At 44.6% G+C, this 21880-nt stretch overlaps 1 protein-coding gene across 1 annotated transcript in view; it reads left to right on the top strand.

The window, feature by feature from the left end:
• Positions 1-21880, top strand: part of SFXN5 (sideroflexin 5) — a 367837-nt gene that overhangs the window by 8305 nt on the left and 337652 nt on the right. Inside the window, exon 2 of the mRNA XM_073611062.1 lies at positions 19074-19142. Within this exon, the coding sequence (XP_073467163.1) occupies positions 19074-19142 (69 nt within the window). The remainder of the gene's footprint in view (positions 1-19073; positions 19143-21880) is intronic.

Here is a 21880-nt window from a genome sequence, read left to right as displayed (position 1 = left end):
TCACATGAGGGCCGACAGGCGCTCTAAAATTAGGAATATAGCTGCATTTTTTATTTATTTATTTTTTATAAGGCACAGACACAGGGCAGAATACATTAATAATAAACAGAGAGGATACTGTAAATTTTACTTAGTGGGTTAACAACCACTTTAACATAGTCACACTTGTATAATTACCTGTATGACGTTAAAGTTACCCCAACATTTCATCTTCCTGATGTGTCTGCTGTACCATGTACTTGTTTAAAAAGTATCCTTTCTCTTTGTATTGCTTCCTTTGTGTGAAATACCTGGTGATCCTGCCAGACTCCCTATTACAAACTGACCAGGCTAGGCATGAGAGCACATCCATCCCAGTGTGGTCAATTTTCTGGCTGTGCTGAGATCACAGCCTGTCTGTCCTCCAGCGGTGGCCACCTGCCAACCACTCACAGTAAATCTTCTGCATGCGGGCGGTGACAGTGTAATGACAGCCAGTGTCATTAGTACAGTGACAGTGTATAGTGTTATCGCTGATCACTGTATTAGTGTCACTAGCGATGTCAGTGTCTGTGCCAGATTGCCCACTGTACAGTAAGTCGCTGATTACCACCATTACAGTATGGTATCATCGCTGTGTAAATTCTAGTATGTGTATACAATATCTCACAAGTAGTGAGTGTAGAGCTTGTACAACAGTGTAAATTTGCTGTCCCCTCAAAATAACTCAACACACAGCCATTAATGTCTAAACAAAAGTGAGTACACCCCTACCTGAAAATGTCCAAGTTGGGCCCAATTAGTCATTTTCCCTCCCCAGTGTCATGTGACTCGTTACTGTTACAAGGTCTCAGGTGTGAATGGGGAGCAGGTGTGTTAAATTTGGTGTTATCACTCTCACTCTCTCATACTGGTCACTTGAAGTTCAACATGGCACCTCATGGCAAAGAACTCTCTAAAGATCTGAAAAAAAGAATTGTTGCTCTACATAAAGATGGTCTAGGCTATAAGAAGATTGCCAAGACCCTGAAACTGAGCTGCAGCACGGTGGCCAAGACCATACAGCGGTTTAACAGGACAGGTTCCACTCAGGACAGGCCTCACCATGGTCGACCAGAGAAGTTGAGTGCACGAGCTCAGCGTCATATCCAGAGGTTGTCTTTGGGAAATAGACATATGAGTGCTGCCAGCATTGCTGCAGAGGTTGAAGGGGTGGGGGGTCAGCCTGTCAGTGCTCAGACCATACGCCTCACACTGCATTAAATTGGTCTGCATGGTTGTTGTCCCAGAAGGAAGCCTCTTCTAAAGATGATGCACAAGAAAGTCTGCAAACAGTTTGCTGAAGACAAGCAGACTAAGGACATGGATTACTGGAACCATGTCCTGTGGTCTGATGAGACCAAGATAAACTTATTTGGTTCAGATGGTGTCAAGCGTGTGTGGTGGCAACCAGGTGAGTAGTAAAAAGACAAGTGTGTCTTGCCTACAGTCAAGCATGGTGGTGGGAGTGTCATGGTCTGGGGCTGCATGAGTGCTGCTGGCACTGGGGAGCTACAGTTCATTGAGGGAACCATGAATGCCAACATGTACTGTGACATACTGAAGCAGAGCATGATCCCCTCCCTTCAAAGACTGCAGGGCAGTATTCCAACAAGAAGCTGAGGGTAAAGGTGATGGACTGGCCAAGCATGTCTCCAGACCTAAACCCTATTGAGCATCTGTGGGGCATCCTCAAACGGAAGGTGGAGGAGCGCAAGGTCTCTAACATCCACCAGCTCCGTGATGTCATCATGGAGGCGTGGAAGAGAACTCCAGTGACAACCTGTGAACCTCTGGTGAACTCCATGCCCAAGAGGGTTAAGGCAGTGCTGGAAAATAATGGTGGCCACACAAATATTGACATTTTCACTTAGGGGTGTACTCACTTTTGTTGCCAGCAGTTTAGACATTAATGGCTGTGTGTCGAGTTATTTTGAAGGGACAGCAAATTTACACTGTTATACAAGCTGTACACTCACTACTTTACATTGTAGCAAAGTGTCATTTCTTCAGTGTTGTCACATGAAAAGATAGAATAAAATATTTACAAAAATGTGAGGGGTGTTCTCACTTTCGTGAGATACTGTATTAAGGATAAAAGTCCACATATTCTTTTTGGCCCCTCCCCTGACCAACCTCTACCCTCCTTCATTCCATTGGTGGCAGTGGTGTCCAAACTATGGCCCATGGGCCAGATGTGGCCCTTTGCTTGCCTTTATCTGACCCTTGGGGTACTATTCCTCCCGCTGATACAAGGCACTAATAACAAGGACACTGACATAACAAGTAGACGCTATCCCTTCCACTAACACCAATGATGGGACACGATTCTTCCCACTGATACCAATGATGGGGCACTATTCCTCCCGCTGACACCAGTGATGGGGCACTATTCCTCCCGCTGACACCAGTGATGGGGCACTATTCCTCCCGCTGACATCATCATTGGTATCAGTGGGAGGAATAGTGCCCTATTACCGGTATAGGTAGAAGGGATAGTGTCTCATCATTGGTGTCAGTGGTAGGAATAGTGTCCGCTTGTTATGTCAGTGGGAGGATTATTCCCTCATTATTGGTATTAGCTAGAGGAATAGTGCCCCATCATTCCTCGACACTATTCCTTCCACTGATACCAATGATGGGACACTATTCCTTCATTTGACCACCAAGCCCGTTGCATTGCTTCCTCCCACTGATGCCGGGACATTTTCTACTGGCCGAAATCTGCTTCTGCCCCTACATCCCAAAGTCTGCTGGCCCGTTGGAACGTTTGGAGACCCTTGGTCAATGGGAAGAATGACCAGTTACATCTTGGGGTCAGTGGAAAGATTGCTTTTGGTCTGTAAGAACTATTATTATTCAGGATTTATAAAGCGCCAACAGTTTGCACAGCGCTTTACAATCTAAAGGGTGACAGTAGTGTTACAATACAATAAAATGCAAGAGGGTTAAGAGGGCCCTGCTCATAAGAGCTTACAATCCAATAGGGGGGTACAAAAGGTAATAACTGTGGGGGATGAGCTGATGGAAGTGATAAAAAGTTCAGTTAATAGAGGTGTGATAGGCTTACTTTTGAAGAGATATATGTTTTCAGGGATCACCTAAAGGTGGCCAGAGAAGGAGATGGCTGGACAAATTGAGGTAGAGAGTTCCAGAGGATGGGAGAAGTCCTGGAGACCATAATGGGAGGAGGAAATGAGAGCTAGAGAGCAGAATGTCTTGGGAGGAGCGGAGAAGGACGGTTTGGGTGATATTTGGAGACAAGATTGGTGATAGCAAAGGGCAGAGTTGTGACTGGCTTTATATGTTAGCATTTTTGAATATAATTCTCCACTGGAAGCCAGTGTAGGGATTGGCGGAGAGGATTGGCAGACACTGAGCAGTTGGTAAGGTAGATGAGTCTGGCAGCAACATGCATGATGGACTGAAGAGGGGATAGCCTATGGAGAAATAGGTGAGAGATAACAAGGGAGTTGTCAGAAACCATGAATCAGACTGAGGGCTCTTTCAGTGATGATCGGCCCCGTGAACACCCGCTTGCTCAGCGGGGATCGCTCCGCCAATCCCCGCTGAGCAGGAAAATGACAGGTCTGTCGCTGCACACTGTGCAGCGACGGACCTGTCAGAGCGCCGCTCTCCCCTATGGGGGATCGGGTGATGACGGACCGTAGAGTCCGTCGTCACCCGATCCGATCCGAAAACGGATGGAAAAGTAGGGTTTTCCTCCGTTACACTTTTCGGATCGGAGCGGGTCGGATGTCAGCGGACATGTAACCGCTGACATCCGACGCTCCATAGGGATACATGTATGTCCGTTTTTTCATCCGAAAATGGAAGGATGAAAAACGGACATACGGATCCCCCGTGTGAAAGAGCCCTGAGACAAAAGTACAGTTAAATCACACTTGTATAATAATAATAATAAAAGGTAAACAGAGTAAGCGTAGTCAAAACATAGCCAGAGTTCAGGAACTGGAACGGATAGTCAGACAAGCCAAAACGTCAGGGAGCTGGAGATGAGCGTAGTAGAACAACAAGCAGGATCTGGAGCCAGAAGGAATGTCAGCCAAGCAAGTCTTTTTAACAGGAACACAGGAGAGCATCTCTAGAGATGTGACCAAGGAGAAGGCAGAGATCATCTGGGCTGGATGGCTTAAGTAGGCAGGACTGACGAGCAGGATATCATCAACAGGTGAGTCACTTTGGAGAGATAGGAGCTGGCAATTAGCCGACAATTGAGCAGCCAACTTTGAGAAGGAAGGGCTGAGCCCAGCCCTGACAGGGGTGAATAAACATCTTGGTGGTTTTTATTAGTTAAAAAGGGTCAAATGTTAGAGGTGTGACACCTTGTCCCAGCCCCAATGTACGTGTCTTGGGTTCACCATTTGATGACTGATCTCCTTTAATGCAGACCATACACAATCTTTCTGATTCACACCAGCAGTGAAGGGGTGTATGAGCAGTTGTCGTGTTTGGATCCCATTAGGTACTCTCCGATTCTAAACATGCTGATAATGTAGCAGTGTTGTATCAGGAGGTAGACCAAATCCCTCCAACAATCGCTCGATTGTATTAAATAAACGCGAACTTTCCTTATGACGGCGAGAAATCTTTCCAAAGTCTGCCGCTCATCCAGGAAAGACTCCTTCTCGTTCTGACCAAGAGCCCAGCGCCGCGCGCTATCTGCCAACATGCTAATTTGTTAATTGCTGAACTCAGCTGCTACCCAGCCAGGCAGAATCCCCAGGATGTATTTATAGGCCTGGCGTATGGGGGCTGGGAAGACAGTCTGCCGTATCGGTGACCATCAAACGCTTCAACAGGCATCCCGCCTAGTTATAAATCCTGATTATCTGTCTGTCTATTGCTTTATCTGTCCATCAAATTGTATATCGTTACTGTGCTGTGTGCGACTCGCAATTGTATGATCTACTAGAAACAGTTTCTCTCTCTCTCTCTCTCTCTCTCCTTTCTTTCTCTCTCCTCCTCCTCCTCCTCCTCCTTCTTCTTCTTCCTTTTTTTTTTTTTTTTTCTTCTTCTCTAACTGTTGGTCTGTCTCTCTCTCTTTCTTTCTTCTCATATCTCTTTTTTGTTTTCTTTCTTTTTCTTTCTTTTTCTTTCTTTTTCTTTCTTTTTCTTTCTTTTTCTTTCTTTTTCTTTCTTTTTCTTTCTTTTTCTTTCTTTTGCTCTTTCTTACGCTCTTTCTCTCTCACTCTCTCTTGTGCTTGGCCCCTTAGTTCCAGTGAAGAGAACTCTTAAGGCGTCAGCATACCAAGACATTTTGGACAATTTCATGCTCCCAACTTTGTGGGAACAATTTGGGGATGGTCCCTTCCTGTTCCAACATGACTGCACACCAGTGCACAAAGCAAGGTCCATAAAGACACGATTGAGCGAGTTTGGGGTGGAGGAACTTGTCTGGCCTGCACAGAGTCCTAACCTCAACCTGATAGAACGCCTTTGGGGTGGGCAAACTCAATATTGAATCCTATGGACTAAGACTGGGATGCCATTAAAGTTCATGTAAAGGCAAGTGTCCCAATACTTTTGGCAATATAGTGTATGTACAGAGGATGACCACATCTGCTCAATAAGTATATGGTGACATTGCTTCCTGTTTAGTAATCTTTTGCAATGATTGTTCTTTGCTGCTCCTTTCATTAAAAGCCTATCCAAGGCTCAGACTGACTATAACCAGCATGCTCTCCATAAGCTAACTGATCTTGGCAGTCCTTCAGCAGGGATGCTGTGCACATTTCCTAATATACAGGTGGCCAGCTGGGGGCAACCAAGGTATAAGATTTGCTAAAATATGAAACCACGAGCCTGCAATAAAACTGGCATCAAAATTCAGGTAAACGTCATAGTAATAATAAATGTTCTGGTGTGACAATTTAGTTTTTCCTTGAAAAACGGGGAAATAAATGAGAAATGGGCGAACAGATGAGAGGGCTCATGCTGGGCGTTTTGCAGAGGAAATGTGTGCAAGCTGCCATATAGCATGATGTCAGATCTGGAAGATGGAGGAGCGCACACGGGGAGAGAGTGAGGGGGAGACATATTGTGCGCTCTTTTTGACAGACACTGCAGCTGATGCTCGGAGCGTTTGGCAGGACAAGGGGGCCACGCTACCAGGAGGCATCGCTCGCCTAAAGATCATCCCAGATAAACAAGCTGACGGATTCTGTGTCATTCCTCTCCTTTATAGAGGAAAATTCCTAGAGATTTTTACTGGCTCGCGGAAAAGTCCAAACTAAGTGCGTTTTCAGCAAGCGCATATTATAAGTGTTTATATCACCGCAATTTAGTAATGTGACTTTCATCTTATTTTTTTTTTTTTTTTTTTTCCAACCTTTGCTGTAGCATATTTACATCCTTGTAGTATTCAGATTTGTATATTTTTCAGTTTAGAGGGTATCGGTGGTTTTTTTTTTTTTTTTTTATTTAAAATTTGAGAGGTCTATTGGACACGAGGGCTTCATTCTACTGCCCCTGCCTTAAAGTGGAACTCTTGGCAGATAGTAAACAGATGCCGTCACTTTTTCTATTCAGGGCAAAGTAACACTTTCTGCACATAGTCCCATCTCTAGGAATGTGTACTTACCTAGCCAGGCTTCTTCATCACTTCCCCATGGTCCACTGCCTCATCCCCAGACATGTGTACTTACCCAGCAGGACTTCCTTACCCCTTCCCCATGATCCACTGCCTCATGCCCAGGAATGTGTACTTACCCAGCCAGACTTCCTTACTCCTTCCCCATGGTCCACTGCCCCATCACCAGGAATGTGTGCTTACCCAGCAAGACTTCCTTACCCCTTCCCCATGGTCCACTGCCCCATCCCCAAAAATGCGTATTTACCCAGCCAGACTTCCTTACCCCTTCCCCATGGTCCACTGCCCCATCCCCAAAAATGCGTATTTACCCAGCCAGACTTCCTTACTCCTTCCCCATGGTCCACTGCCCCATCACCAGGAATGTGTGCTTACCCAGCAAGACTTCCTTACCCCTTCCCCATGGTCCACTGCCCCATCCCCAAAAATGCATATTTACCCAGCCAGACTTCCTTACTCCTTCCCCATGATCCACTGCCTCATCCCCAGGAATGTGTACCTACCCAGCCAGACTTCCTTACTCCTTCCCCGTGGTCCACTGCCCCATCCCCAGGAATGTGTGCTTACCCAGCCACGCTTCCTCACCCCTTCCCCATGGTTCCCTGCCCCATTCCCAGAAATGTGTACCTACCCAGCCATGCTTCTTCACACCTTCCCCACGGTCCACTGCCCTATCCACAGCCACCCTTCTTCACCCCTCTTTGTAGTCTACAACCACATGCCCAAGAAGGTGTACTTACCCAGTCATGCTTCCTCACCCCTTCCCTGTATTCCACCTCCTATCCCCAGGCATGTATACTCTACCCAGCCACGCTTCCTCACCCCTTCCCCATGGTCCATTGCTCCATCTCCAGGAATGTGTACTTCCTCACCCCCTCCCTGTATTCCACCCCCTATCCCCAGGCATGTGTACTCACCCATCCATACTTCCTCACCCCCTCCCCATAGTTCACCACCCCATCTCCAGGCATGTGCACTTAGCCCAGCCATGCTTCTTCACCCCCTTTGTAAGGAAAATGGCTGCACTTTGGTTCAATATATATATATATTTTTCTTAAGAGGCCTGAACATATTTCTTATATTATACAAGATAGGTGAAACGCTTTTTTTATGCAAGGCTTTGACAAAGTTTAAGTGGAAATTTTAGTGAGCGAGCTGTCTGCAAAATAGAAACTTGCGGTGACAGGTTCCTTAGAATATGTACGAGAATAAGACAGAACATCTCACCACAAGTCTGGGCCTAATGCCAGAAGGCACCTTATCGAAAGTACCTGTAGTCCACCCACATCCCCATCCATGTGTGCTTACCCAGCCATACTTCCTCACCTCCTCCCTTTAGACTGTACCCCCATTCCCTAGCAACTCATCCAACCATGCTTACCTACCCTCTCTCACCCCCATCCCCGGGTATGTTTACTTACCCAGGCACACTTCTTCACCCCTTTGCCTATCCCCAGACATGTATACTTCTTCTTCAGCCATGCTACCTCACCCTTCCCCTGTAGTCCAATTTCTCATCCCCAGGCATGTATGCCTACCCAGCCACACTTCCTCAACCTCGCCCCCTTCCCTCCAGCACCACCACTGTTTCTATCTCTATCTCTATCTCTATCTCTATCTCTATCTATCTTCTCTATCTATCTTCTCTATCTCTATCTATCTTCTCTATCTCTATCTATCTTCTCTATCTCTATCTATCTTCTCTATCTCTATCTATCTTCTCTATCTCTATCTATCTTCTCTATCTCTATCTATCTTCTCTATCTCTATCTATCTTCTCTATCTCTATCTATCTTTTCTATCTCTATCTATCTTTTCTATCTCTATCTATCTTTTCTATCTCTATCTATCTTTTCTATCTCTATCTATCTTCTCTATCTCTATCTATCTTCTCTATCTCTCCAGTTGTGCTTCCTCACCCCCTCTCTGTAGTGAATCACCACCTCTTCCCATAGTCCACTATTCTATCCCTAGCCGTGTGTACTTACCCAGCCATGCTTCCTCATCCCCACTGCAACATCCTAGTCTGCTTAAGCACTAGTGCAAACTGGTGTCAATGCTTAGACAGTGGGATGATGTCAAGACACAGCCTTCCCATCCACAGCAGGGGTATTTGGACATGTGCAGTAGCTGATTAGCTGTGGTAAGAATATTTGCCTGGGAAGATTGGCTACCTGCAGATACTCACTTTGCCCTGGATGGGAAAAACGACAGTGCCTCTTTAAAAAGAGAAATTTAATCTTTGAATGCATGTATAATTCAACCCTCCTGTAAATATTCTAAATTACCTAGTGGTTAGCACTTCTGCCTTGCAGCAATGGGGTCTTTGGTTTGAATCCTTGCCAGAAGATGCCTGGAGTTGAATTGTTTTCCCTTTTCTTCCTTGGGGTTTTTTCTGGGTACTCTGGTTTCCTCCCACGCTCCTAAAACATATTGTTATGTTAAGTGGCTACTGTTTAAATTAGCCCTAGTGTATGTGTCTCCCTTTTGGGACACCCCACCTGGTACTTGGGTGGACCTTGCCTTGGCAGGTCACCTGAAGAATGGGGTCCGTCAGGTTATGGGCTGGCAAACCTAGAGTACCCCAGTCTTTATCGGGAGTCTTGTGTCGTAGAAGATCAGGGCCAGGGTCCATCTGGTTTTGGTTGGGTGGACCAAGAGTACTCCAGTCCTCATCAGGAGTCTTGTGCCCTGGGGGGGATCAGGGCTAGTGTCCATCTGGTTTTGACCCTGTGGACCAAGAGTACCACAGTCTTTATCAGTAGTCTTGTGCCCTGGGGATCAGGATCCATCTGGTTTTGGCCGGGTGTACCACTAGTACCTCAGTCCTAGTCAGGAGTCTCTTTTATTGAAGGCCTGGCTATTTGCTTTGTAAAAAAAAAAAAAAAAAAAAAAGACCTAGAAAACACTCTATGGAAAAAGTTTTCCAGGGTATCAGACATGGTGCCCAGAGAGCTGGTCAATAGAATTGCTGAGCGTAGAAGGATGAACTGAACACATATTTACATACGTACATAAACACTCCTTCATCCATTAGGCAATACCCCAATACTGTGACTCTGAATGTAGCTTAGGGGGCCCCGGTCAGGCTATTGTAGTCTCATAAAGTGGATTCTGCTATGAGGGTGTGGGCTCGGAGTGAGTCCATCTTGACTCAAAGCACGCTGTAGAGGTAAAGGAATGTTTCAGCCGCCGTACACCGATTTCAGCTGTGTAATTAGCAGGTAAGAGCCGCCTTGGCTCACTCCATCTTAGCCATGCCACCAACATGTTTCGCTCTGCTCGCAGGGTGTAATCAAAGAGGACCATGATTAAGTCACAGGGCGGGGTGAAACGTGTTGGAGGCATGGCTTGGATGGAATGAGCAGAGGCTGCTAATTACAGGGCATTGCCGGGATAGGTGGAACATTCCTTTACCAATACCCAATTCCTAATACTTATTGGCATTGTGCCCGGCCACCTTACTAGCCCACTTGCGCTGGTGCCTCCTTCCGATTCAGAATGCTTTATTAATCCCAAAGGGGATTAAGTGGACATGCTGTAATTCCTTGCATTCCCTGTGGATTCCCAGCTTTATGTAATGGCATTCTGTGCATTTAGGATGTCCACTTGCAGTCCACAGGGAGCTTGTACCCTAGGGTGTCCATCCTGCTTTTGCTTTGGGGGAACTATTTAGAGTGCGTGGTCACCCTAGGACTGATTATGAAGAAACTAGCATTTTGTAAAGAAGAATGAAACCCAAAGAAGGAAAATGGAATGCCACCACTGGAAAAAGTGAGGAGTTGAGCTACTAGTCTATGAATTTTTTTTATCTTTACATTTTAGTTACACTTTAAATCTCCCCTCCGGCCTTCCCTCCAGTCTTGCAGAGTTGTACAGACTCCTCTCCTGTACTTGGGATAATAGGAAGTAAAACTCGGCGGTGGGGTTTTTTGGATGCGACTCAAAGTGTTCATTTCAAGCTGCTCGATTAGGAGTGTGAAATATGTTGCATTATCTTTAATCATTTACATTTCATCTGTGTTGATGAAATAATCGTTCAGGAGCGTAAAAATATAAGAATGTAATAGCGCAGCCGTCCCACCTACGCACACGCACTAGTGCTGGGTGCAATATGTTGATGATGTGTTAACCCTTTTATATCCAGAGTGATTTGTGGCTGTCTCGGGGACCATCACATTCAAAGGGCTCAGTATGTAGGATGTGGGGGGGGGGGGGGGGGGAGAAATGTTCTTTGGTTGCCCATCGCCATCAATCTGATAACAGCTGCTGTTTTCTGCTTGTCTTTGACAACGTGAGCCAAACTTTCTTGCTGCCTTTTCTTATTTCTTGTGGATGCCAGTTGTTTCTGTTTCAAGCACTGCCTTATGCATTGAAAAACCTCCCTTAGACCTCGCTCCGTCTGGCCAGTATGGTCACCTGCTGAAATACACATCCTCCACAGACAGCTTAGGTCTTCAGTAAGACGAAGCTGTTTAATCCAACATGCTCTATATTGTCAAAAGTATTGGCACGCCTGCCTTGAACTGAACTTTAATGGCATCCCAGTCTTAGTCCATAGGGTTGAATATTGAGTTGGTCCACCCTTTGCAGCTATAACGGCTTCAACTATTCTGGGAAGGCTGTCCACAAGGTTTAGGAGTGTGTCCATGGGAATGTTTGACCATTCTTCCAGAAGCACATTTGTGAGGTCAGGCACTGATGTAGAAGAGAAGGCCTGGCTAGCAGTCTCGGCTCTAATTCATCCCAAAGGTGTTCTATCGGGTTGAGGTCAAGACTCTGTGCAGGCCAGTCAAGTTCCTCCACCCCAAACTCCATCATCCATGTCTTTGTGGATATTGCTTTGTGCACTGGTCCAAATCATTTGGTGGAGGGGTGATTATGGTGTGGGGTTGTTGTGGTGGGGAAGTTAAAGCAGTTATAGCTGCAAAGGGGGGGCCAACTCAATATTGAAACCTAATGCTGGCCATATGCTGTCCGAAAAATCGGCCGAAAATCGGTCATTTGGTCAGTTCATTCGTTTTTTGGCCAGTTAATGGGCACAAAATCGGTAATCGTTGGGATGTTTTTGAGCTGAAAAAATGAAGGACCAGTTTAGAAATTTTCTGCGAACGAACAATAAATTTAAAGGTTAATGTGTTTCTCGTCCAAACTGTTTGCACTAGGTATATGTGAAAAAACAAATAAAAGATTGATTCATTTATGTCCACTGAAGGATTCATCGGTCATTACATGTTGGTACTATCGTTTGCTCTCACAGCCGAATGTTCGTTTTTTCAAAAGTGAGTTCAGCCGATTTTTTTTTTTTTTTTTTTTTTTGTATGGTGTATGCCATTAAAGTTCATGTGCGTGTAAAGGCAGGCTTCTCAATACTGTTGACAATATAGTGTAGTTTTACTTTGTAAAATGCAGTATATGGGATGTTCACTGGTAACGTGCAGTGTAAAGAGACAATTTTCCTATCCTTACCCTATCTTTGAAGGCTGGTAGCTTAGTGAGGGAACATCACGAAGAAGGTTGGGTCTATCTGTGGACTAAACTAAGTAGCCCAACATACAGGGAAGCTGGATTATACCATTTAGATATACAGTAATAAACATGTTGTAGTAAAACTGAATTTACGCTAGATGGCAGCATCAAGGTGTTAATACATATGTAGCACTCTCCTAGGACTGGTTGCTAGAAATATTACATTTAGTTTTTTAACTCCCCTATAATCACTGGAGGGGTGTGTGATTTATCTTTGGCTGTTCTGGGTGTCATTGGCTGCAGGCTCAACTGCTTCTCCTTGCCTTCTAGTGGAATCTAGAATTTAGTGGGTTGGAAGAGGCAGACCCTGGGCCTGAATATTCATGTGGCTTCAGCCAATCTTTGGGGGGAGAAATGCACAGTAGGTGGCTGAGGAGGGCATAAATAGCCTGGGACCTGGAACAGCAGCGTTCTTGTCCAGAAGCTCCCAGCCTGGAGGGCTGCTGCCCTATTGGGTTGAGTAGCTGGGCTGGGGTGCTCGCCCTGCACCCCAACCAGGTTCATCAAGCATTACACCTTTAAAAAGACATTCCCTGCATGGTTATTGAGTTGCAAGATTGTCTGTGCTGCTGTGTGCCTGGCTGCCTTTACACCCAAACCTGGGACAAATGTGTGGGGTCTATCAGGGGTCTGTGCTACTCATGTACTATACGTGTTCTAGAACACCGTTGAGGACATTTTTCCTTCTGTAGTTTGAATTTCCCGTGTCCCCCACAAAGTCCTTAAAGTATCACTCTCTCCTCCAGGTATTTTCTATTGTACATGGTGGAAAATTCAGCAGTTGGTTGTGACACCAGCATTTTTTTTTTGTAATGGTCCAGCAATTGGTGGAATGGGGAATTCTGGTGGTGAAACCCACAAAGAGTCACCCAATAATAGAAACTAGTGTGTGATTCCACCTGGCAGCGACCAAAGAAAACTGTCACTTGAGCTGAACCCCTTTATCAATAGTTTTGCACCCTTACAGAGCAGAGCTTTGTGCTTATTGGTTTACCTATAACTTTTTCATTCCCTTTGATGCTGGAATAATACTGACCTTTTCATTTGGGACAATGAAGACTTTCATTTCATTCATTTCCAGTTTTGCGAAATTATTTTTCCTAAGGGGCATATTTTATAAAGCAGTAAATGTGAATCTTGCCAAATATTCACTGCTAGTGAATCAATCATTTGTCATTTAAAGAGGACGTAAACCCTGATGGGTTTTACTTCATCTTTTGCTCCTTGCAAAGCCTGCAAATTAAAAGCATAATGGGCTAGCATGCATCGCATACTAGCCTATTATGTGACACTTACCTGCAAACGAATCCATCGCTGTCCCCTGTACAGGCTGCGTCCATCATCGACCCTCTTCTTTACGGGGGTCGTGGACTCCGGCTCTGTGACTGGCCGGAGCCACGTGGCGTCACTCCAACGCATGCACATGGGAGCCATCAGTAACCGCACACGCTGGGGGAAGAAACGTCACGGTGGTCAGCCTCTTCACAGCGCATGCGCCAATTACATAATCGGCGAACTACAAGTGAAATATCTCCTAAACGGCTCACGTTTAGGAGATATTTCCACTACCTATAGGTAAGCCTTATTCTAGGCTTACCTATAGTTAAAAGTCACTTGGGAGGGTTTACAACCACTTTAAAACCTGTGTACTTGGAAGATTTACTTGCAATGAATGTTTGGTGAATGTCAGAGTCACTGCTTTATAAATGGGTTTTTAAAATTGTGTGTTATCCAAAGCATGGTGGCTATGATGAATGCCACAGTTGGTGTTCACCAGAGCTCCTAAAGGTGGAGATGGGCTGGAGACCCTAGGTTCCAGATTACATCTCTGCAAATCATCACCAGGTTGTGACCCTAAAGATCACCCCTCAACCTACAGATTGCTGGAATGAAGAGGCTATAGTGCGAAGACTGTTTACAGGGCTGGAGATGAGTGGTCAGGTACAGACAGTAGTGAAGCAGATGGCAGGTGAGGGCATAGTGAGGTCCATGCAAAGGTCTAAGCTGGCAGTAAGCAAGAAAGTGCTCAGGTCAATCTAGGTTGGCAATGGTCAGGCAAGTATTTATTATTATTAGTATTATTATTATTATTATTTAGCTTTTAGGTAATCGGCGATAAGACATGACAACAGCCACTTCAAAGGTTTAGATACTCTTGGTGGTTAAAGAACACGTCAAACGTTGCTGGGAACTCGAAGTCCTGGCAGGGATTCTGCAAGCTCAATTGAAAGTCCTGGTTGGGATTTTACTAATAGCATTGGAAGTACTAGCGGGCATTCTGCGAGTACCCTTGGAAGTCCTGGCAAGGATGCCGAGAATACCACTGATGGATATTTTTTTTTTTTTGGTCTTTCTCCAACTGGGGGAATTTCCCTTTTTATTTCCTGTCCTGTAGACACAACAGGAAGTGCTAAGAAATCTCTTCAATGTGCAGGAATTCCTCTCTTAGCTGTCATTGGTGATGGTGGAAGAGTGGGTTTTGATACACTCTAAGGAACTTTTTAGGGTTAACTAGAGTTGGGTAGATAAATTATTGTTTAAAGCTGAGCTCTGGGATGAGCAGATATTGTCTACATACTAGAGACGTGTGTGTGTGTGTGTTTGGGTGGCCCGGTTGATAAAAATCAATTGAAATGTCGATTGAGTCAGTTGCAAAACCTTCACTTGAACAGTGACTGTATCCTATCAGGTGCCATGACTTTTCGGGTATTCAGACAGCCAGGGGTGTCTTCTTGGTTGTCTCTATACAATGGCCATCCACGCTGTTTAGTGTGGATGGGGTAATCTAAGCATGCATAGCTAGCCTAAGAGGGGATTTCCTTCACTTTTTGAGGAATGTTGTACCTTCAAGACAATTGAAGTTTTAGATATGGTGTCATAGCAGCAGCAAGCGGTGCCTTTGTTTGCATACCCTACAGAAGCAGCGGTGGAATCCAGGTTGATGTTCTAGCTGCAGAGCCGAGTGTTACTATTTCCGGAAATCAGGTCAGATTGATGGCTACGCCTGATGTAACCTGTAAACGTCCCCCAGCTGTACTCCTGGCTTGTAGACCGGCACGTATGCTGAACACAACATCAGCATTCCGATTCAGCCTCTCCAGGGCCTAATGTGATTTTCCACCTTATGGAAGCCTGCCTGTGATACGGCTATAAGACTCTCAGCATTGCCGCTTCCCTGATGTGTTCTGAGTGCACCGTATCCAAAACTGTATTTCACATTATACAAGATCTGTGCTTTCCAAGTTCTTCCTCCGGGACTAGAACAAAAGCGTCATACGTGTATAAATTAATACCAATTTTAGTTTGATTTGATCGTAACGTTTCACCAAATATGGGAGCATTGTGAAGCTGAAAATAGATTGGTATCCAATATGTTTGTCTTTAGATTTACTTCTGATCGACCATGCATCATACCCAAACCCAACACCTAAAAGTTGTATTCAAAGTGGTCATAATCTCTCCGTGTTGGGTTTTTTTTTTTTTTTAGCACTTTCAGCAGCTTATTTAATTGCCGATACTTACTGACTTGCAGCTTCATTATTCATCTTTGTCTATGTTCTAGTATAAGCTGGTGCCATGACCTCTGCCCCAGGTTTCCTGTTTTAGGGTGGCTCCTTTCTCTTGCAGCATCCTCAGTCATCACCCTTGCATGCAGAGACTAGAGGTACAGTATGTGTGATGTAAGGGGCACTGTGACGTATGGGGCACTGTGACGTATGGGAGCACTGTAAGGTAAAGGGCAGTGTGATGTATGGGGCACTGTAAGGTAAAGGGCAGTGTGATGTATGGGGCACTGTAAGGTAAAGGGCTGTGACGTATGGGGCACTGTGACGTATGGGGTACTGTGAGGTAAGGGGCACTTAGATGTTGTTGTGGTTTGAGTGTGGGCGAGGACACTGGGGGGCCCCACAATCTCCTCCTATTGCCCAGGGACTCCATGGGTTGTTGGTCTGTCCCTGCTTTGGACGTCTCTGTTTAACTCTTTCCTGTAAAGACAGGGAGTCCAGGCACCACCAAGAGAGCAGGAGCCTACAGCATTGAAAGTTGTTAACTAGAAGTTTTTAAGAAATCGGAAGAGATAGCACAGCCTCCTCCATGATTAAGCCCCAGGGGCAGAGTGAAACATGTTAGGGGCGTGGCCAGGATGAATTGAACTGAGACTGCTTCTACCTGCTAACTACTCAGCCCAGGTTAGGTGTGCGGCGGCCAGGCTTTGGGTCTGAACAAACCTTTCCCCAGCCTGCACCCTCACTAGCCAGCAGCATCCAACTCATCGGACCATGACAGGCTGAGCGGAGGGCCCCTAAGCATTTATTGTGGGTCACTGGAAGTCTTTAAGTTCCCAGAATGTTTCTTTGATTTTCTAATGGTTAGAGATTAAATTGATTGTTTTTGGCTGCAGTGACTTTGTGCAGCAGGGTCCAGAGGGGTGGCCAGGATATTTGGAGTTAGGTGAACTTGCCATTTAAGTCCTAACATCTGCTTGTTCAGGGGCTTGGATGTACTTCAAGGGGCTTGGATGTCATGATCTCATAGACCATGGAGCAATGGTTGTGCCTTTGCCCTCCTCCAGGTCATTCACATAATGGCTGGAATTGGGTAAATGCTTGTTTATATCTGTATCTACCAAGTTTGTGAAAAGAATCAGGAAGCCCATCTTGACAGTTGGACAACTCTTAGTCCATTGGTCACTGATAATGATTTTCTGCATATCTTAATACCGATACATTCAGATACCTGCTGGTGACCAGAGCTGGTTGATAATTAACCACAATACCGGGCACTTTCCTGCCCAGGCCAATGTTCATCTCCCAGGGCTGTCGCACTTTGGCAATTGCACGGTCCTGTAACACTGTACCCATATGCTTTTTTATTATTTTGTTCACACAAATAGAACTTTCTTTTGGTGGCATTTGATCATCACTGTGTTTTTTTATTTTTTGATAAATAAACAAAAAAACCCGAAAATTTTGGAAAAAATTCATTTTCTTTGTTTCTGTTACAAATTTTTGGCCATAAATAATCTTTCTTCATAAATTTAGGTCAAAATGTGTTCTGCTACATTTCTTTGGTGATAATAACCCAAATCAGTGTTTATTATTTAGTCTGTATGAAAGTTATAGAGTCCACAAACTATGGGATATATCTGAAAATGTTATCAATCCTGATGTACTGACGGCCTATCTCATTTCTTGAGGCCTGAAAACACCAGGACAGTATAAATATCCCCCAAATTACCCCTTTTTGGAAAGTAGACAGTCCAAGGTATTTAGTAAGAGACCTGGCAAGATTTTTTTGAAGTTGTCATTTTTTTGTCACAATTTTTGGAAAAATGGAATAAAAAATAAATACATTTCACCAGCGCAGTATAGCATTATCGTATCACTGGTGACAGAAGGGGAAAAAATAAATTCATATAATTTTTTTTTTTTTTTTTTAAACACTGTGACCAGCGCAATAGTGTTACCATAGTAACACTGTACTACTCTGGGGAAGTGATTAGGATTTTCTTTCTCTTACACATTGTGATTGCTTATATCCTACCTCTCAACTTTTTGAGTTGGGAATGAGGGACACCTATTGGCAAAAGTATGTAGGTATAGGACACATAACTTGCCATGCCCCCTTAAAGTAGAATTATCCCCCCCCCCCCCCACAAAAAAAAAAAATATTAGTTAAACCCAAAAGTTTTTTTTTTTTTTTTTTTTTTTACACCTTCTATTCCTTTTTATATTGGCTTTTGAAATTTTACAAATACAACAATTTAGAATTTGGATGAAATGTTTAGCACCGGGAAACACTTTTTGAAAGATAAATCGTGCATTTTATATAAAACTATATAGATCAGACCAAAATGAGAGACACATGAGGAGGAAAGAGGGACAGAGGGACTTTGTTTCAAATCGGGGACAGTCCCTCGAAATCAGGGACAGTTGGGAGGTATGCTTAGATAAGTGAATTTTCCTGGTGTAAGCAACCATTTTTACTGAACGAAACTGATTCATTCAGTGTCTTTTCTTACTCCCTTTTTTTTTTTTTTTTTTTTTTTTTAGCTGTGATTGGCCAAAGCACATTCAAAATTTCCAGGTACAGATGGGCTGTGATTAGCCTAGCCTGTACCATGTGATTACTGTGACCAATCACAGCTAGCAACACAATTGTATCCAATAGCTGACACGAAAGGTAAGCCATCCATTGCTTACAACTGTCATGTGATCTGCTGTGATTGATTAATTGGCCAGAGCGATCACGTGGTACTGTGTGACGTGTCCCAGAAGGTTTTGGGCAAGGAAAGGGGGGGGGGGGAGCCTAGGCAGTAGGCAGAGTGGAAGTGGGAGCCAGTACCTGCTAAAACTAGATACCCACTCCCAAAAAATAAATAAAAAATAACTCCAAAAGTGGGAAGGAAGGGGGGAATAAGTAGGTGTTAAAGCACTACATCCTTTTTAGGGTGAGTTTTTGCTTTAACTTACCATGCCTTGTTCTACAGTGTCTCTGTATAGAATTGGCCATCTTGGCCAGGTCAGAGCTGGACCTCTTCATGCCTGGTTATCTGACGACTGGGGAGAAAATAGAAAAGAAGCAGCAGAAGAGTAGGAAACCCAGATCCACAGAATGAATGAAACGGAAGCAGGGAGATTCTTCAACTGCAGGTCCTCAGCTACAGCTTCCTCTCCAGCGAGGAGAACACAGAATCGATCTCGCAGAATCTTGCTCCAAATCTTATCAGGATAATGCTTGGGCACAATTTAATATTTCTAAACGTCCTCTATAACATTTTTGAGGTTAGGTGCATTTTGAAGTGTTTCCCTAGTTTGCATTTGAAGAGTACAGAGTGCTGTAGTTGCAAGTACAGGTGATGTGAATCTGTGGAGTGTGCCAATCTAATGTTCTGTTTTTCCTTCTCTCTCAGAGCACATTCTATGGAAGATTTCGACACTTCCTGGACATGATCGATCCACGCACACTTTTTGTAACGGAGGTAAGTGCTTTGACTTCTGTTTGCAGTGCAGTAAAATTAATTATATATATTTTTTATTTTCCTTTTGTTAAATGGAAAAAAAAAAAAACATTTGAAGTGGAAGGCAAGTCAAGCCTTAGCTAAGCTTAAATCTACTCCCACTCATGTTCCAAGCCTATTCAATCTACCCTGTAAAAGGAAAGATATGTATACTTACTTATTCTGAAGATGGTCTGGTCACAGGATCTCTCCAGCACCAGCTTCAGTGTAGAGGAGAGATCACCGACACCGGCTGCAGAGCGTGGGCGATGAGGTCACCCATAGGCTTACTATAGGGCATCTGTTGTCAGCTGTCCCTCCTCTACACTGAAGCCAACGCTGGGAGCTGACTTCTTCAATAAAAAAAAATAAATAAAAAATTTAAAAAATAAATAAAAACATGCTATCTCGCTAACTGCTAACTTGGGCAATAGAGTTGGGGGAACGGTTTGGCCCGAGGAATGGCCGTTCACCCTGTTCAGGGAACACACGAAATTTGCAGGGTGTTCGGTGGGTGTTCGCCCCACCGAACGTCCTACAATGCACTGCGCGTTGCACAGTGCATTCTGCGCCCTGATTGGGCAAAGCTCTGCCCAGTCAGGGCACAGTAAAAGCTGGTTGTTAAGGAGCTGGGCCTGGAAGCTGGCCGCGGCGTCCTTAACAATTGATGAGTTATCAGCTGTCAATGGGCTTCCCCGCTGACAGCTGAATAAAAAAAACAAAAAAAAACATCTGATGGTAAAAAAGTACCCGGTGGTTGTGGAGATCTGCGGGCGGGGGGGGCTTATCGGAATCTGGAAGCCCCCTTTAACAAGCCCCCATGTGAATGAGTATGGGCTACATAGTACCCCTACCCATTCACCAAAAAGTGTCATAAAGTAATAAAAACACAGAGACTGTTTTTGACATCTCGTTAAAAAAAAAAAAAAAAAAAGGCTCGCCTGATGTAAATCCATCTTCAATCACGCCGCTTGCATCCGAAAAAAAAAACAAAAACACTCCCACTGTCCATGCAGGCTGACCACCTACTACCTCCTCCTCCATCTGACAGTTCTCATATAGCTAAGGGCTGCCCCCTTGTGACATCACGGACTGGTGCATGTCTCTGTGTTTTCATTACTGTTTGACACTTTTTTGGTGAATGGGCAGGGGTACCCCATACTCAATCACATGGGGGGCAGGATCTGGGGGCCCTCTTGTTAAAGGGGGCCTCCAGATTCCGATAAGCCCCCTGCCTGCAGACCCCCACAACCCCCCGCCCCAAAGCACCGATCACCCATGTTGAGGGCATGTGGCCTTATATGGTTCAAGAAAGGAGGTGGGCTTGCTTCTCTCCCCCCTTTCCTGACCTGCAAGGCTGCGTGTTCACTCCACATTGCTATTTTGTGCAGCCTTCCCTGCCGGTAGAACACAATGATTACTGCCGGCGGCTATAGCTGCTGGGAGTAATCCTATGCAAAACATCCGACAGGCTGGCCCTGCTTAAGTAGATTGATGGATCAAGTTCAGTACAACCAGCCTGCCCAAAGATGGATCGAATCTAGTATGGTCCCTGCTTAACTGGTCAAGATTCCATTCATCTATGGCCGGCTTTATTTATTAAAGTATATTTCCAGCCAAAAAAGTGTGTGTGTGTTTTTTTTTTTTTTTCTGTTTTTTTTTTTTTCCCATCATTTTGGATCGAGTGGGGAAGGATTGCAACCCCTGTCTTGTATTTACTGGTTCCTGGGGCTATCTGGAATTTTTCACAACTAAAGCTGGCCATGTGGAAATTTGGGACCATCAGAATTTCCATCAGTGTGTGGGAGTCCCTGTACTATAAGAAGTTGATCAATTAAAATGACTTCTGTTCTAACGTACAAGCTGGAAAACGTTTTGCCAATTGCCTACCTTCAGAAACCTGTGCCGCCAACATCAGCAGAAATATGGCTTTAATTGCATCTTAATTATACTCTGCTGAGGAAGAGAAGAGGGTGCAGCAGATATATTTTTATTACAGTAATTAAATGAAAGTGACATTTGGTTGAGACAGACTGCTAACATACAGCTGGGGACTCATCATTAGATGTATGGTGCTTCTCTCTAACCTGAAGACAAGGTGGGAACAGACACAACGGGGGACAAAACTCGTACCGTCATCTCTTTTAGGGGTGCAGTTCTCACTTATATCATCTATACTCTAGGGAAATTATAATGTACTTGTATGTTTTCAGTGAACTGACATTTTGATTTATTATTAAAATATATACACACACTATATTACCAAAAGTATTGGGACGCCTGCCTTTACACACACATGGACTTTTATTGGCATCCCGATCTTAGTCCGTAGGGTTCAATATTGAGTTGGCCTATAAAAGACCCCTAACCAGACATCTGCTAAATGCAGCAAAAATTTTGGTCCCCAGACACTGGAAATCGAAGTGTGCCCCGATACCTGAATGGTTTTGCTCCATAGAGGATATTTACCATATGGAGGAAACGGTGGCCATGGCTAGGGAATCCTCTGAAAGATGTAACATACTGTGGTTGCCCTGGCTGGTGTTTCAGTATTCTGACTATTATCTGCAATTAGATACAGGGTGAAAACCCCACTACAGCACGGGTTGCCGTCTCTTTCCATTTACAGACGGTCGGATCATTGACTGACTGTCCTCCCTGTCATTTGCCTTTATGTCCCACCTGGATGTGATGAGTCCCACAGTGGGACCACTGTGACT

Source organism: Aquarana catesbeiana, linkage group LG01 (assembly GCF_042186555.1).
Source record: "Aquarana catesbeiana isolate 2022-GZ linkage group LG01, ASM4218655v1, whole genome shotgun sequence".
Lineage (NCBI taxonomy): Eukaryota > Metazoa > Chordata > Amphibia > Anura > Ranidae > Aquarana > Aquarana catesbeiana.
The sequence above is the reverse complement of the archived record's forward strand: the minus strand, read 5'-3'. Positions and strand labels throughout refer to the sequence as shown.